General features: G+C 36.7%; 1 protein-coding gene across 1 annotated transcript in view; it reads right to left on the bottom strand.

Moving 5' to 3' along the window:
- Nucleotides 1-215: 215 nt before the first annotated feature.
- LOC119596787 (transportin-1-like) overlaps nucleotides 216-15,054 on the bottom strand; it is a 48,477-nt gene continuing 33,638 nt past the window's right edge. Inside the window, exons 16-24 of the mRNA XM_037946112.1 lie at nucleotides 14,177-14,276; nucleotides 13,875-14,033; nucleotides 13,448-13,535; nucleotides 13,031-13,129; nucleotides 11,189-11,284; nucleotides 9,149-9,224; nucleotides 7,185-7,359; nucleotides 6,809-6,920; nucleotides 216-6,650 (exon numbers count right to left, since the gene is read on the bottom strand). Of these exons, the coding sequence (XP_037802040.1) occupies nucleotides 6,813-6,920; nucleotides 7,185-7,359; nucleotides 9,149-9,224; nucleotides 11,189-11,284; nucleotides 13,031-13,129; nucleotides 13,448-13,535; nucleotides 13,875-14,033; nucleotides 14,177-14,276 (901 nt within the window). The 3' untranslated portion in view covers nucleotides 216-6,650; nucleotides 6,809-6,812. The remainder of the gene's footprint in view (nucleotides 6,651-6,808; nucleotides 6,921-7,184; nucleotides 7,360-9,148; nucleotides 9,225-11,188; nucleotides 11,285-13,030; nucleotides 13,130-13,447; nucleotides 13,536-13,874; nucleotides 14,034-14,176; nucleotides 14,277-15,054) is intronic.

Below are 15,054 nucleotides of genomic sequence, written 5' to 3'. Positions count from 1 at the left end.
GTAAAAAAAATCAATGTGACCATTACTTTAATCTTTTAGAGATTATTATTAAACAATCAGTAAATATTATACGTTTTTTCTTCGACTACCTTTGGAAATTCCGTTACATACCTTCTTTCGTATAATCAAACTGCTTTGTATTAACAGTAGATAAAACAATGGTGGTACCACAATTCCCATTTCTTATTTTTAAAGGAAAAAAATAAAACACGTTCATCACCATTCCATTTATACTGATGCACCACTACTTGTAACAACACAGTGTTTACTAGGATGAGGCAGGGGTAGTTACAGTAACCATGAGCAAATGACCGCTCTCTACATGTCAACCCACTTCTTGATTACGATAACACATCTTTCATCGGATTTGAAATTTATAAAGAATTATTTTTAAACATTTAAAAAGGAAATTTCCTAGAGACAAAGGATGTTTGAGAAACGCTAAGATTAGTTAGGAAACCCCTGAGACCCATGTGAACCTAAGAACAGCAACACCTCCCTGAGCATAAAATTATTAGTAATATAAAGATTGGCCACTGGTAATGCTTTACAAGCTACTGTGCCACCACTTCCTCATCCTTTACCACAGCGATAGGAAAGAAGACATGGCTGGTTTTGCACCTTTGTTTTTATGACATACTGGTTTTCCCTGGATTTGACTGCCGTTGTTCTGTTTACTTAAAAAAAATGGTTGAGCTGCCACTCTTTATCCTTGACTTCTAAATGCAGCATAAATGAAATCAAAAGCGAATCTAAACCAAATAATCAAACAAACATCTATGACCTTGGAAAAGCATCTTTGTCTGAGAACTAACTAGGTTCTCGCTCGTGGTGTTACTCGTGGAATGCGCTCCCACTAAGCGAACAATTGGCAGCAAACCCTTGGAGGAACCATCAAGCCGAGATTGATTTCACACCTTTACACCTCAAGCACAACTTGCACCTGTATGTAGGCATTTTTCGGAAAACATCTAAAATGCCTTATGAAAAGAATGTATTAATGTGTATATATAGATATATATATAAAAATCATGCATGGATATTTTGATATGGGTATTCAAATGCATGGGGTCACCAATAACCAACAACATATTAAACTTCACACTGCCCATAGGTTTAATGGAATTCTCGAAAGTACAATCAAAGCTACTCTATCTATTACATTCTACAATATTTAGTATAAAATAAGTAACAATATTTCCTTACAGTCTGGTCAGGACATTTCAAATACTTTTACTCTTCAACTTAAATTCATGACTGTAAAAAGCATGAGATACTAATTCAAAAACACTTTCACAAGGCCAGTGGGAGAAGCATCTTACATATATATGTAGCAAACAACACACTACCACACTTGAGAAACCCAAGTTAATGTGTTTCATGAGGATATATAATAAATATTAAGAACCGTGTGGCATTCATCAAATGAATTTAAGAGTACAACTCCCTTAGCCCCAAACGTACGGTGTGACAGGCAGAACAAATATGTAAAAATGATAAAATGGAGGACTAAAGCATTTTACATGCAAAAAAGGGGTGACAGAAATGCGTCAAGTGGGGGAGAGGGGAATCAATTCTCTATGTACAATATATAATACAAGTTACACTGAATCAAAATATATGGCAACAAGGTATCCTTCCCCAAGATACATGAAAGCCACGCGAAGTAACTGCTAATTACAGCCAAAATTAACCAATAAGGACCTACCAGAGAACCTACTATTCGAGCCTAAATTTGTGCAGACCATACAGTATATCACAATAGTTTTACAAATCAGGATTTACACCTATCACAGCAAAAAAACAACAATTTGTACAAAACTTGTCAAAGGGCAGTCTATTAAGTGACCCACATGCAGTATTATGATGATGCAGATACCTATGACAACATTACAATGCTAGTGAAAAATGATGAGGTGATGACAAAGTAATAGTAATAGTAATTTGTAACTATAATAGTAGTAATAATCATAATAATAAAAAATTACAATATAACTTTAATAATTACAATAACCTAGAAAGAGACAGAATATGAAATGTGCTACTAACATAGTCATAATATCAGCATGGAAAGAATGAAGTAAATTAAGAGAATGCTGAACACGAACAAGGGAATACAAATCACACTGACACTATACAGTCAAGAAATAATATTGTTCAGTACTTATAAAACATGGAAAAAGGAAGAACAACAACAAATGACAATGAAAGGCCTAGGAAAGAGAGAAGGTGTTCCTCCATGTACAGTTAACACTCACTCTTACATGCACTCTTTTGGGGTCAAGCGCCTGAGAGACTTATTCGTTTTTTTATGAAAATTAATAGTTAACAAAATATCATTTAAAAATTGATATCAATAACAGTAATATTTGTACTAAAACATGGGCAAATGAGCAAAAATATAGAATAAAATTAACCTAACACCTAACATCTCGGAAAGATAAAAAAGAAAAAGGACCTAAAATTGTAACCCTAACACATTAATGACTAGTTAAAACCATAACTATAAATCTCTAGTATTATCACTGAGCATGATCAGAAACTAAGAAGAGGACCCGCATTAAAATAAATTCGTACACAACGAATTTGTCATATAATAATCAATCATCCAAAAAATACAGCTGTCATCCATACACCCTCACTCCATTCTATAAGAGTGGTAAATAAATTAAATATTAAAATATGCCCAAACTTGATAAGCAATTCCAATCTTATTTTCTCTTTTCATCAATCTTTTACATGGTCATTATAAATACCTCTACATGTTGGAAAGTGTTGCAATTGCTAACCAAGTTGGACTGCAAGCACCCACCCAGCTCCTAACTTTTGCCTATCCACGTGTCTCTGACCAATCCATCCCTCCCTACAACCTATCCCAGACCTAGCCACAATATTATAAACCTCCTCATACGCAAAGGGGCATCAGCCTAACAATTTTCCTAACAGCAAGCTAAGAGGCTCCAATGCAAGGGGGAGATTTCCTAACTGCCAAATGACTGTCAAATACTGTAGCCTATCAAATAATTTGCCTACCTCATACTGTCATTTGACTGGGCCTATCACAAAAATGAGAATCACTTTGCAAGGTGACATTATTGGAAACTTCCTTTGTGTCTGTTGACACTAAATTTACTCTCTCTCTCCCTCTCTCTCTCTCTTTCACACAATTCAAACAATGCAATTGTGTATAACAATTCTTTTCAAAGCTAACATGATAATTATTCTCTCAAGTCTTGACCCCAAATAAGCAGTAAGGTGCATAGGTGTGTATGTTACAATAATTGTTGGTGCATTTGAGGGTTACATTATTTTCTCCCTAAAACTCATACAATATAATGTTAGTAATTCAGATTCAATATTGATGAGGGTACAATACACAAGTTTGATTAGCTTATTCCCTCATAAACCAGCCTATGTCGTTTTCAGTTAATGGCGCAACTATCAACACTGGCATGCAATGTGTTCACACAGAGAGCGAACAAATAAACCACTTGACTGTCAGGGGAATATTCCAACTTTAAGGCACAGTCTAGGACAAAACAGACAAGAGCTCCAAAAAGGGCGACAAACTTCATCCATATTACCAATCTAAGTTAAGATCATACCAAAATAATACTCGAAAGCCATGATTTGACTGCATGTTTGAGCAGTCGGCAAGGAAGAAAAATAATATATATTTTTTACATTTCCCTTTAACAAGGAAATTCAAGATATTAGAAGGTTGTTTTCACAATTTTGGGCAGCTAGAAATGGGCAAGACTGGGGCTACACCAATACAATTTTATACATCAAATAATTACATAGCTTTCTGATAGTGCCATGAGGGTCAAAAATCATTAAACTGCTGCTCCGTGTCTAGTCTATTGCCATTAGAATATTACTAGTGAAGCCTCCGATGTTAAAACCTCTTGGCTCTAGACGAGGAGTGCCAGTTTACATTTAAATGAAAAATATAAGAAAAAAGGCAGGCCAAAACTATGTACTTGTCACTATACAGAACCAACCAACTCCACTATTAGGGGTATGAAAGCCTGGGATCATTTGCTAAAATTTCTTAAAACAAGTGTTTTGGATTGTAAATTGAGAAATCTTCTTTGAATTTTTATATATTTTTAGCCTTTTTCATAAATGTTCAATCAATTATCTTCTTTAGATTCTTATTCATACTATGAAGAAGAGAGGGAAATCATGGGGAGAAAGCTTACAACTGTCCCAAACTTTTGACATTTGTTTTCCAATTGAAAATGTGTTGCATGGAATAACATCTCTTAGCTGGTAAAACTGCTACATACACCTAGGGTAAACCTTTACTTGTTGCAGTGTAGCTAAACATTCACACTGTACAGTGGTAAAAATATATTTCCAAAAGTAGTTCTCTAATTTTGTTCAAAAACATAACTTTGATGCATGTACAATATCAAGATTTACAAAGGCCAAGAGTAAAATGATGTACCCCTAAGTGGAGCTAGCAAGGCCAACACTTGCACAACCTTGTTGCCCTGTAGCCAACTAACAAGTCACCATTACATTTGCAAGTAGTAATTATACTGACATACTTAGGGCATGCAAGAAACACTGCAAATAACAACACTACTGACAATATTTTGTCTACAGATACACCAAACAAACTGCTACCAGGGTTGCCAGAGACAGTAAGACCACCATGATCTGAGGTTGCTACAATCCCAAGTACACATGGATGCACCTAAAAAAAGACTATTAGCTAGTAGTCTGACTGCCACTGTCACCCTTACAAAATTTAAGATTTCAAAAATGTTTAACCCAGATACGTTAAATTGCCCCTAACAATGAATTCCTATCTGCCCCCGATGGATCCCTAAATCAATCCTATATCAGAATAAAAATAATAAATGCCCCTCACTATTAGCCCATATATCAAGTTTCATATTGTGTAAAATATTCTATCATTTTCAGCCCCCTAACAAGAACCAAAGAGTTGACAATGTATACAAAGATGATATGTCTATCTCTGGAAGGTGTCTGATGTAAGAAAATGGTCTCAAGAATGTACTTAAACTTCGAACACTCTTTGGCTCTTAATCCTAATAATTTTGTTTTGTTTCTCATGTTTACTCTTCAAGAACCTCTATACCCCTTTTACAACAAATGAAGCTAAGGGTCCCACTTGATATCATTACTAAACAATGTAGTTCTTCCCCTATAACATGCCCCACTCATAAACATCATTTTATCAGTAACATCTATTGCACAGCATGTAACCCATCTATCAATGATTCATGTGTAAAGACTTTCAAGAGAGAAAAAAATGTGATATTTAACTTACTTTGCATAACAGTACAAAAAATCAAAAAATCACTATGATCACAGTCGTTTCCATTAAGTCCTATGTGTGCACTGGGAAAACAAATTATGGTTTACCCTGAAGCAGTAGGATCTTAAAAAGGGGGAAAAAAAAAGGTAATAATAATAGTAAAAAATTAGACAGAATCTCATACAACAGTGCCAAATACTGTAACAAACTGGCTTAACCAGTGATATGAAAAAATTCTGCCAGGTCCTAAAGCTTCAGATTAAACCAGTAAAGCACAGTACAACAACCAGCCTGAGTACCACTTAGCCTAATAGTCTGTCTGTAGCTATTGTATTTACGTAAGCATTGATATCCACAGAGCTCATTTTAAAACTTGAGAAAAATGGGGCTCTTGGGGATTTGCAAGTGCTAACAGAATTCATACTTCTGCTTTATTGTTTCTCTACTTTGACATAGGTGATTTGCTCAACACGTATGTGAAGTTATATGTAGCACCATATTAGTTATAAAAGTGTTTGGGTCATCCAATACACTGAAGACAGTGGAAGAGCCAGGCTGGTAGATCTACTGCTAAAGAGGCACACGCTACCCCAGACCTTCTACATCACTCCTGCAATACAACATCCTGCAGATGGATTCTAGCCCACCTTGCATAGATGAGAAATAATGACAAAATACTACATGACCTAAACAACAATGACTTGTGAGAAATATATATGGTCATGGATACCATGATTGGCACAAGGAAAGACTTATTACAAGAAGTGATCATGTAGAAAATAAAAACTTCATGTATTTACATATCTTACATAATACAAATCATCACTGTACCTACATACAAGGTTATGTGAAATACGTGACAGGAGAATGTAGCTTGAATGGGGCAGCCTCTACATGATGCACCCACTCAAACGTCACTACCCCTCTGTTAAGGGGCAGGACACAAGTGTTCTAGTGCTGATGTTCTGTGCTGGGGACTAAGCCTCCCACCTAGAGTCCCTCCCACCAGGGGCTGACCACCCCCCTCCCTCCGCTTTCCCCCACCCAGTCCGCGAAGTCCCTCCCTCGACGATGCGCGCGGCAGCCACCTCTCGCTAGTGCCTGCTCCTTCCCTGTTGCGGCTCAACGTCTTCCACAGATGTTGCAGTGAGAGCGTTCAGCATTCTGAAGGGCTAGACAGCAATGCATGGCAGGCAAGCTGAGGAGAGTGGCTGAGAGAAGAAGTGGATCCCTCCCCCCACCCAGGCACAGGGTTGAAAGGATCCCCCTGGCCTCCTAACTGCACACGCCACAGAGCTCGGCCAGGACGCTAATTCCCTCATCCTGGGCTCTGGTTTTGACATGATCGCAGCACCACCTGTTGGGAGGGAAAAACAGTTAAGAAAACTATTTAGCAACTTCCAGTGTTCAAGATATGTAAATCAATGAAAATCTTTCTAAGACTTTCAATAAAAAATCTTGAAGACACTTACTTTCAGTTTCCCAAGCAAAAAGGACTTTTCAGCAGATTCTTACCTGCTCACACTCCATATTGTTGGGTCAGGCGTTCCTTTAATGGAGGTGGGAACTGTTCCGTGAAACGTTTCCAATTCTCCTCACCAACTTGCTCCTTGAAGCAATGAAGGATCTGGAAAATAGGATGGCAAAAAACTAAGTTGGTGATACTAAAGGAAGAAGATGAGACAGGGAGGAAAGGACATGAAGGGGAGGGAGGAGTGGAGAAAAAGAGGCTGAGAATGAGGATGGAGGAGCAGGCTGAAGGATGAGGAACTGAAGCGAGAAAGAGGAAGGAGAGAATGGTAGAAGGCCAAAGGTAAACAAAATCCACTATCAATGCACACTAGAAGATTCAACTTATTGTCAGTAAAAAAGTCCGCTTGAAATACTGCACCTTATGGAACATCTCCTTGAGATCTTGCTTGGGGTTGACCCAAGAGGCAATGGCATCGCAGAAGAAAATGAAATCCTCCACCACTCCGCCTGGATTTACGCTGATCATGTTGCATACACCCCTAAAGGCAGAGTCCTTCTCCTCGTTGTCTCGAATGTTGCGTAGGGAGATGCACCTGCAGGGGGGTGGGGGATTTTCCGGCAAAGAGGCACCACATGACATATTTGCCACGATGACCAGCAGGAGTCACACAGCAGTAGTAGGTGGGCATTGAGGGGAGGGGGGGGGGATGGGAAGAAAGCAGAGAGAGAGAGAGAGAAAGAGAAAAAAAGATGGTTGGTTAAAGGGCTCTGGTCTCTGCCACAAACCTAAATACACACAATGCAGGCTCCAGCCAAACCTCAAGAGATATGGTTCATTCTGACTCTAAAGTGTCCAATCAAACTCATCTTGAGAAAAAATCTTGAATTTTGTTCAAACTGACTCAAAACCAATCTAAAGAGGTTTGTCAAGGAGAAATAATTCCTAGAGTAAAACTCAAATGAAATGTAAAATGAGGGACACTGACAGACACAGCTAGTCTTGAAAATAATAATAATAAGGATAATAATGATAATAGTAGTAAGAATAACAATAATGATAACAAAATAACAGTAATGACAATAAACATATGGGAAAAGTAAAACCATCAAAATTAACTAAATCAATTTCAAATAAATGAACCAAGATTAAATTTCAAAAGTAACATGAACAATTCTTTTTTCGTGCTACAAAAAATTAAGCACGGGGGACATTAAACTAACAAGCATGTGAATTTCAACTTTAAACATGGATATGGCAGACTGTACATTTACAAAACACTTTTATAAAGCATAATAACAGAGGGAGGGATAAAATTAAAATTTAAAAAATCAGTGCCACCTATCAAATGAATGACAAGAAACAAAGATATACAAAGCTATGAAATTCTACAAAATCATTTTTTTTTCATCACTGCCAATGAAAGAAATTATGAAGTTCATTTTTTTTTCTTTTTTTTTTTTCTTTTTTAAGATTGATTTCAATGTTAAAGGGCAAATCTTTCATTGGCAAGTGTACTTAAAACTAAAGTTAATTTTATCATTTACTTATGATTTACATCTAAAATTATGCTAAAGAACTATAAAACATAGAAGCTATCTTACTAGCAACAAAATGTACCTAACCTGGGGTGACTGGTTCAAACAACCAAACATCTTTAAAATCTAAAGTAAAATAAAATAAACAAATGAATGAAAAGAGAAAAAATGTCATGCTTAAACCAACAAAAATTACTTTTAACAAAAGGTCTGATGTTTGTGCATCTAGCTTTGACTGGCTAGACCTAGATGATTAAGCTTGGTGAACCACTGACCCAGGCTAGGTAGCGTAGGTATGTTAAAATCCCACAGACTCTCTTCTTTAATAATACTGAAAGCTTACTAGAAAGGACTTTTGACTGTGGGCTAGACTCACTCGGGTGCAAGAACAGTTTTTCCTTTTCTCTTTGGATTATTATTATTATTTTTTTTAATTATGAGAATGACAAGACTTTTTTTTTATTCTAGTCTCCAGCATTATCCTGAGATGAAGAGGCCAGACTTGTCTCAAAATCTTTGCCTCCACTTAGGCAATGTGGAGACCGGAATACTTAAAGAAATATTTAAATCAAAAAAAGAAAGAAAAGAAAAGAAAAGAAAAAATCCCATAGTTAATACCACACTCTGGCACCAAAATGGTCAAATATTTGACACTATGCATTTAATATGGTGAAGATATAAATATCTAAGATAGACAACAACTTTAGCAAAAATATATATAAAGAGCTTAAAGTGTTACTAACAGTGAAGAGGCATTGATTAAAAAAAATATATAGTAGAAACATTAATGTGGAGATAATGCTAAATGGAAGTCAAAGATACAACTGAAACTGAGGGTTTACACACCACTGCCTGATAAACTGTTGCAACAGGGGAGCCACTTCATTGGGGCACACATAGCCTAGGCGTCCAATTGTAATGGCTAAAGAGCACAGCAACACGCAGGAAAAAAGAAAAGGAGAAAGAAAACCATGACATAATGATAACAAACCTATGGGGGGAGATTGGTAACAATAACAAGTAATAATTATAATAATAACAATAATAACAATACTAATTATAATAATAATAATAATAATAATAATAGCAACAATAATAATCAAATAAGTATAAACTCAGTGACAAGGTAATAATAATACAAAATTACTGGTTACTTATAAAAACATTAACAAAGTATAAAGTGCATGTATGTAAATAAGTATGTAGTGTTTGTGTATGCTTGCATATATAAGCATCTGTTTTTTGTGGGGTTTTAATGGTTAAACTTTAGTGTGATGATTTTATTCAATGGAGAGGCTGCTGGCAACATATCAAAATAGTAATAACAATAACATTAATAATAATAATAATAATAATAATAATAATAATAATAATAATAATAATAATAATAATAACAATAATAATAATAATAACAACAACAATAATAATTTCATCCTAAAATAATTCAAATAGGTTTACTCAAGTGCTACACAGAGCAGGCTAACTACCAGGTCCTGTGTTCCGTTCTGTTAACCCAGTCTAAAACCAAGAAGGGCACAGGGCCTTTGGGACAAGCTACTCCCACCCAAAATTAAATATACTGTACACAGAAAATAAAACCATAATGAAAACAGGGGTAAAACAAGTAATAATAATAATAACAATAATAAAAAAAAAAATTAACAAAATTGAAATCAAGAAATGATTCCTTACTATAGTAAATATCTATACAGGCAAAACATTTCACTTGTAATGCATACAATTCTCTTTTTTTTTCTCTCTTTCATCAAATTCAACTTCCAATTCATGTACCTAAGTAATATTTAGGGGACAGGAAACTTGAATCCAAGATGCTAAGGATGGAAATCTAGTACACTTTGGAATACTAAGTACACTAAATTATGTACAATTAAAAAAAAAAAAAAAAAAATTAAGGCATTTATCAAAAATAATAAACACTTAAGACTATAACAATAATTCAAATTTCCTTCTTGGTCATTGATGACAAAAGGACAAGCTAGGGAGCATGATAATGGCATTACACACTTTCCAAGAAAGTCTATCTTTACTGCAGTTGACAAGGACAAGGCACAGCATCTCTGACTTAATGGATGAACGTAATGCAAACTAGAATCAGATCAGTATAAGACAAACTTTCTTCTCTCTAAATCAATTCACTTGTCTTAGTGGTTCTGCATGCTAAAAATATTTATCAAATTTTACTCCAAAACAGAAAAATAAGTAAACAGGGGAAACCATAAATGAGGCACAAATGTTTACTACTTAGCACATTGAAAAGACTTTGGTTACAACCCAACAGTTACAAGTAAGTGTGCTGCCATGTCAAGCAAGAAATAGCATATCAGATCCTGCACTTACTGAACAGAACATCCATGTGCTAGCTTGTCCTGTCAGTCTTCAAGGAATCAGGAATCCCCAGGACTAACCACTCAAATTCCACAAACCTAGGATTCCTAGGATCTCACTGACATAAGTCCCAAATAAAAGCAGTGGCATTAAGTGCAACTTGATGGGTAACCACTATGTGATGAATGCTTATTACTCTGCCAATACTTTACAAGCAGCATACATAGAAAAAATATTACCATAATGGTAATAGTACACGCAAGAGAGTATTAGTCTAAGCACCTATAAGAAAATGGGCCAGCCAATAATGAAATCATAACAGTAAGTATGATTTTTGTTTTTAAATTTTAATGAGGCAATATTCTGAACTTTAATATAAAATTTCTTTGGGTTAATTTAATATGCAAATGCTACTAATCACACTGTGCCTCACTCTTTAAGTAAAAGAACAAAAATTACTAGTGACTGGGAAACTGGGAACTAAACATGGTCCTGAACCTTGTGCAGAGCCGAGTGTGGCCAAAATGGGTCTTTACATACCTGTGTTTTCAAGAAGAGTTTTGGGAGTATTGGGCTTGTTGATTATGAAGATGAGGTCGGTTAGGACAAGGTTCACATAAACTCTCATTTCAGGTCCTGCAATTCACGGCAATATAAATCAATGAACTTAAACATAATAGATTTCAATGATGCAACCACTCATTCTGACAATTCTGATGAGGTATTTACAAAATCAAAGAAATGAAATTTGAAATCACTACCGATTGACTCAGTAATCCTCATAACTTTCATCATCTCCTGTTATGGTTTTCTTTAAATGTGACTCCACAACATAAATGTTCAAGAAATGGCAATACAGGTAATCTTTATTGTAAGGTGTTATTTCCCCCCCCCCCCTCTCTCTCTCTCTCTCTCTCTCTCTCTCTCTCTCTCTCTCTCTCTCTCTCTCTCTCTCTCTCTCTCTCTCTCTCTCTCTTTTAACAGTACTAGTGATTTGACCTGTGGTTTGATGTATTGGTAAGTGGTTCTCAAGATTTTGAACACACAGTGTGCCTTCCCCACCCACTCTACTCCCTCCCATACACATTTAATGTGGGGCTGTTGGCTACCTATGCTTTGAAGTATTTACTCCTCTTATAAACAGTTCTAGTAGCAATGTGATTAACACCATCCTGAAGGATCATGTGTACAGGCATCATAACATATTGCTTGGTCTGCAGGGTACAACTGTACGCGTGGCAATGCACCAGAACACGTGGAGCGGGAAGTTCCATGTAACAGATTCCCGCTCCCAGAGTCAGGACGTTGCCAGAAATCTCCAGAGTTTACAATGTTCCTAGATTTCTGATACCTGTCGGTGTAGGGTTAAAGCGATGGAACATATAACGGTCATACAGATTGAAGATCTGAACCACTAGAAAGTTCTAATGAGCCTTACAACAATACAATTCATGGTGACGGCGCTCCATGAAAGAGGAAAATAAAAAGAACGCAGTGAATGGACTGTAAAGCAGCTTCCCAAACTTTCCTGCCATATGGATGCAGCACTCAAAATCACCTGTGATGCCGAATTGAACTGGGAGGGAAGTTCAAGTATAATGTCAAAGAATGTTTTCACTGTTATGAAATACTATAGGAGGAGGAGATGATGAGAAGTAGCAAACTAGCCAAGTTTCATAGCATTATTTTGCAGAGCTTGACATCTCTGAATATACTCCCTTCTAGTGTCACTTACCAAGCTTTTCTCTAGTATTGAAGTGAATTCTGTGTATCGGTTTAATTTACACATATTCTATTGTTAATCAATTTTACCAGATCAGCTAGTTATGAAGTCTGGGGAATGCAAACTTTTTAATTTTTCATGTGAGAACAATGGTCTTATTTTATGTTTCTTCATTCTACAGTAAAGAAAACTATCATAAACTTAGGAATACCTGTACTTTTGATTCATTCTAAAAAAAAATAAAAAAAAAGTTCCTATGGGTACAAGTACGATATTCTAAAATGTGTTTCATATAATCATCTAACAGTACATCTCACAGGAAACCTTGTAAATATTTAAAAGATCATATCAATAAAAGTAAAACTTAACCTGTGATCATTATTCTACAAACAACAGAATGGATATGAGGGGGAAAAAAAGTGTATAACACACACACAATGTATGTATATGTGTGTACGTGTACGTGTACGTACGCGCGCACACACACACACACACACACACACACACACACACACACACACACACACACACACACACACACACACACACACACACACACACACACACACACACACACACACACACACACACACAGAGGCACGTAATTAAAAGTAAACAGCTTTTAAAGACTGGCAAGACATCCATGCTACTCCACTTACCTAATTTTACAGATATTTCTCCAATGGCCCATGTTGCATTATTGCAGACAGATATCAATTCTGGATTCAAATTCTGACCAAGGATTGGCATAAACTCAGCTGAAAAAAAGTAAACAAATACATGAGTCAAGAATTAAGAAAATAAAATACATGAGCATAACCTTACTGAATGGTGTCCATATATAATATTTAATAATCTAAAAAAGTAGTCATGTCACCCTAAAAAAAAAAAAAAAAAAAATTCTTTGTTATTATAGGCCACAACAAAAAGTGTTTAACAAAATCATCACTGCTGCAAATATAATTATTTTTTTCATTTAGTAAACTATCTTAAAATATATATAAAAAAAAATTATGCTGAAAACTGAAAAAAGTCAAGAAAAATAAATTAACAAAATAAACGGGCTATCTACTTACATATACAAGGAGCCACATGCTGGAAACATGCTTTGGTCAGGTCACCCAGAAGTGCAAAGGAGCTTTGTCTAACTTCTGGCATTGGGTCCTGTTGGAATTTTCAGTCTGTTAGGTTATATTTTTTCTTTTCAATACAGAAAAAAAAGAAGAAAGGAGAAAAAAAGAGAAAAAAAAAACAGAAAACCACAAAAAGATTAATTTCTCTCTATTTTAAACTTTTTAACATTTTTAACTCGGCTCTTATTAGTTCAGAAACTAAGCAAAATTCACTACAGACGTTTTACTCTCAAATCACTCACCAAAAACCTACAAAATGTAAGTGTACTACTACTCTGAGAGCTTTAGCCATTCACAAGGCACTATTAAAAGAAACAATTTGCTCCTTTATTCAACCATCTACGTCAAAAAACACAGAGGGAAAGAGTACCTGCATAGCCTGGTAAAGGAGCTGCATAATGTTGGATTGCTGAACCAGCTGACCAACATGCCCATTGAGACCCTCAGCAAGCCCTGAGAGCAGATCTAGGGAGACAATCATGAAGTCCTTGTCTGCTGCTTCAAATTGCTCGGGATTCTGTGCATGTGCCTGTGGGCGAATTATGTGGAACACATGAAGACCGTTGCTATGCAAAAACTTAAAAATCAATAATACATCAAAAAAATATGCTGATATACTAAAATCATAATATGACCTTTACACAGAACATGAACAATGAATAGGTTCCTTACCATGGTCTGATTAAGCGTCTGACCACAGTGGCCATGAGCTCGAAGCCAGACATCTAGGGCAATCATGAAGTCCTGTGTGTTCATTGCCGATTGCTGTGCACTAGTGGGGGAATATGCTTAAGATTGCCTGCATACTAAAAAATAATACATAAAAATTGATTTATTATTGCCTACACATGGAGGATGGTGTATGTTCTGATTGCGTTGTTAAAGTAGTAACGTTGTAAGGATCAATAGGAGGTAGTGAGGAGTTGCAATTAAGATATGGTGTGAATATGCTTAAGATATGTGCCTGTAAAATGTATAAGTACAATGATTAGGTTGCTGCCTTGGGTGGTTGGTGTGAATGTGTTGTTGGTGTGTGGTGTGTGTGTGTGTGGTGTGTGTAGGTGTAGGTAGGAGTAGGGAGGGGGGGGAGAGGGGGAGGTGATGAGAGTTGGAGGAGGAGTGGAGTATGAGAGATGAGAGTGTAAGAAGAGGATGGAAAGATGATGTAGTATGTAGTGGTGATGTGGAGATGGATGATGGGGGAGATGGGGATGTGGTGTGTGTGTGTGTGTGTGGTGTGTGTGTGTGTGTGTGTGGTGGGTGGTGGTGTGGTGTGTGGAGAGGGGAGGGGGGAGGGAGGGGGAGGGAGGGAGAGGAGAAGAGAGGAGAGAGGGAGAGAGAGAGGAAGGAGAGAGAGAGAGAGAGGAGAGAGAGGGAGAGGAGAGGAGATGTGTGTGTGGTGTGTGGGTGGTGGTGTGTGGTGTGTGGTGTGGTGTGTGTGGGAGAGGGGGAGGAGGAGGGAGGAGGGGGGGAGGAGGGAGGGAGGGAGAGGAGAGAGAGGTAGAGGAGAGAGAGGGAGAGGAAGTAGAGGATGGGAGAGGAGAGAGGGT

This window comes from Penaeus monodon, chromosome 38, assembly GCF_015228065.2.
Source record: "Penaeus monodon isolate SGIC_2016 chromosome 38, NSTDA_Pmon_1, whole genome shotgun sequence".
NCBI lineage: Eukaryota > Metazoa > Arthropoda > Malacostraca > Decapoda > Penaeidae > Penaeus > Penaeus monodon.
The sequence above is the reverse complement of the archived record's forward strand: the minus strand, read 5'-3'. Positions and strand labels throughout refer to the sequence as shown.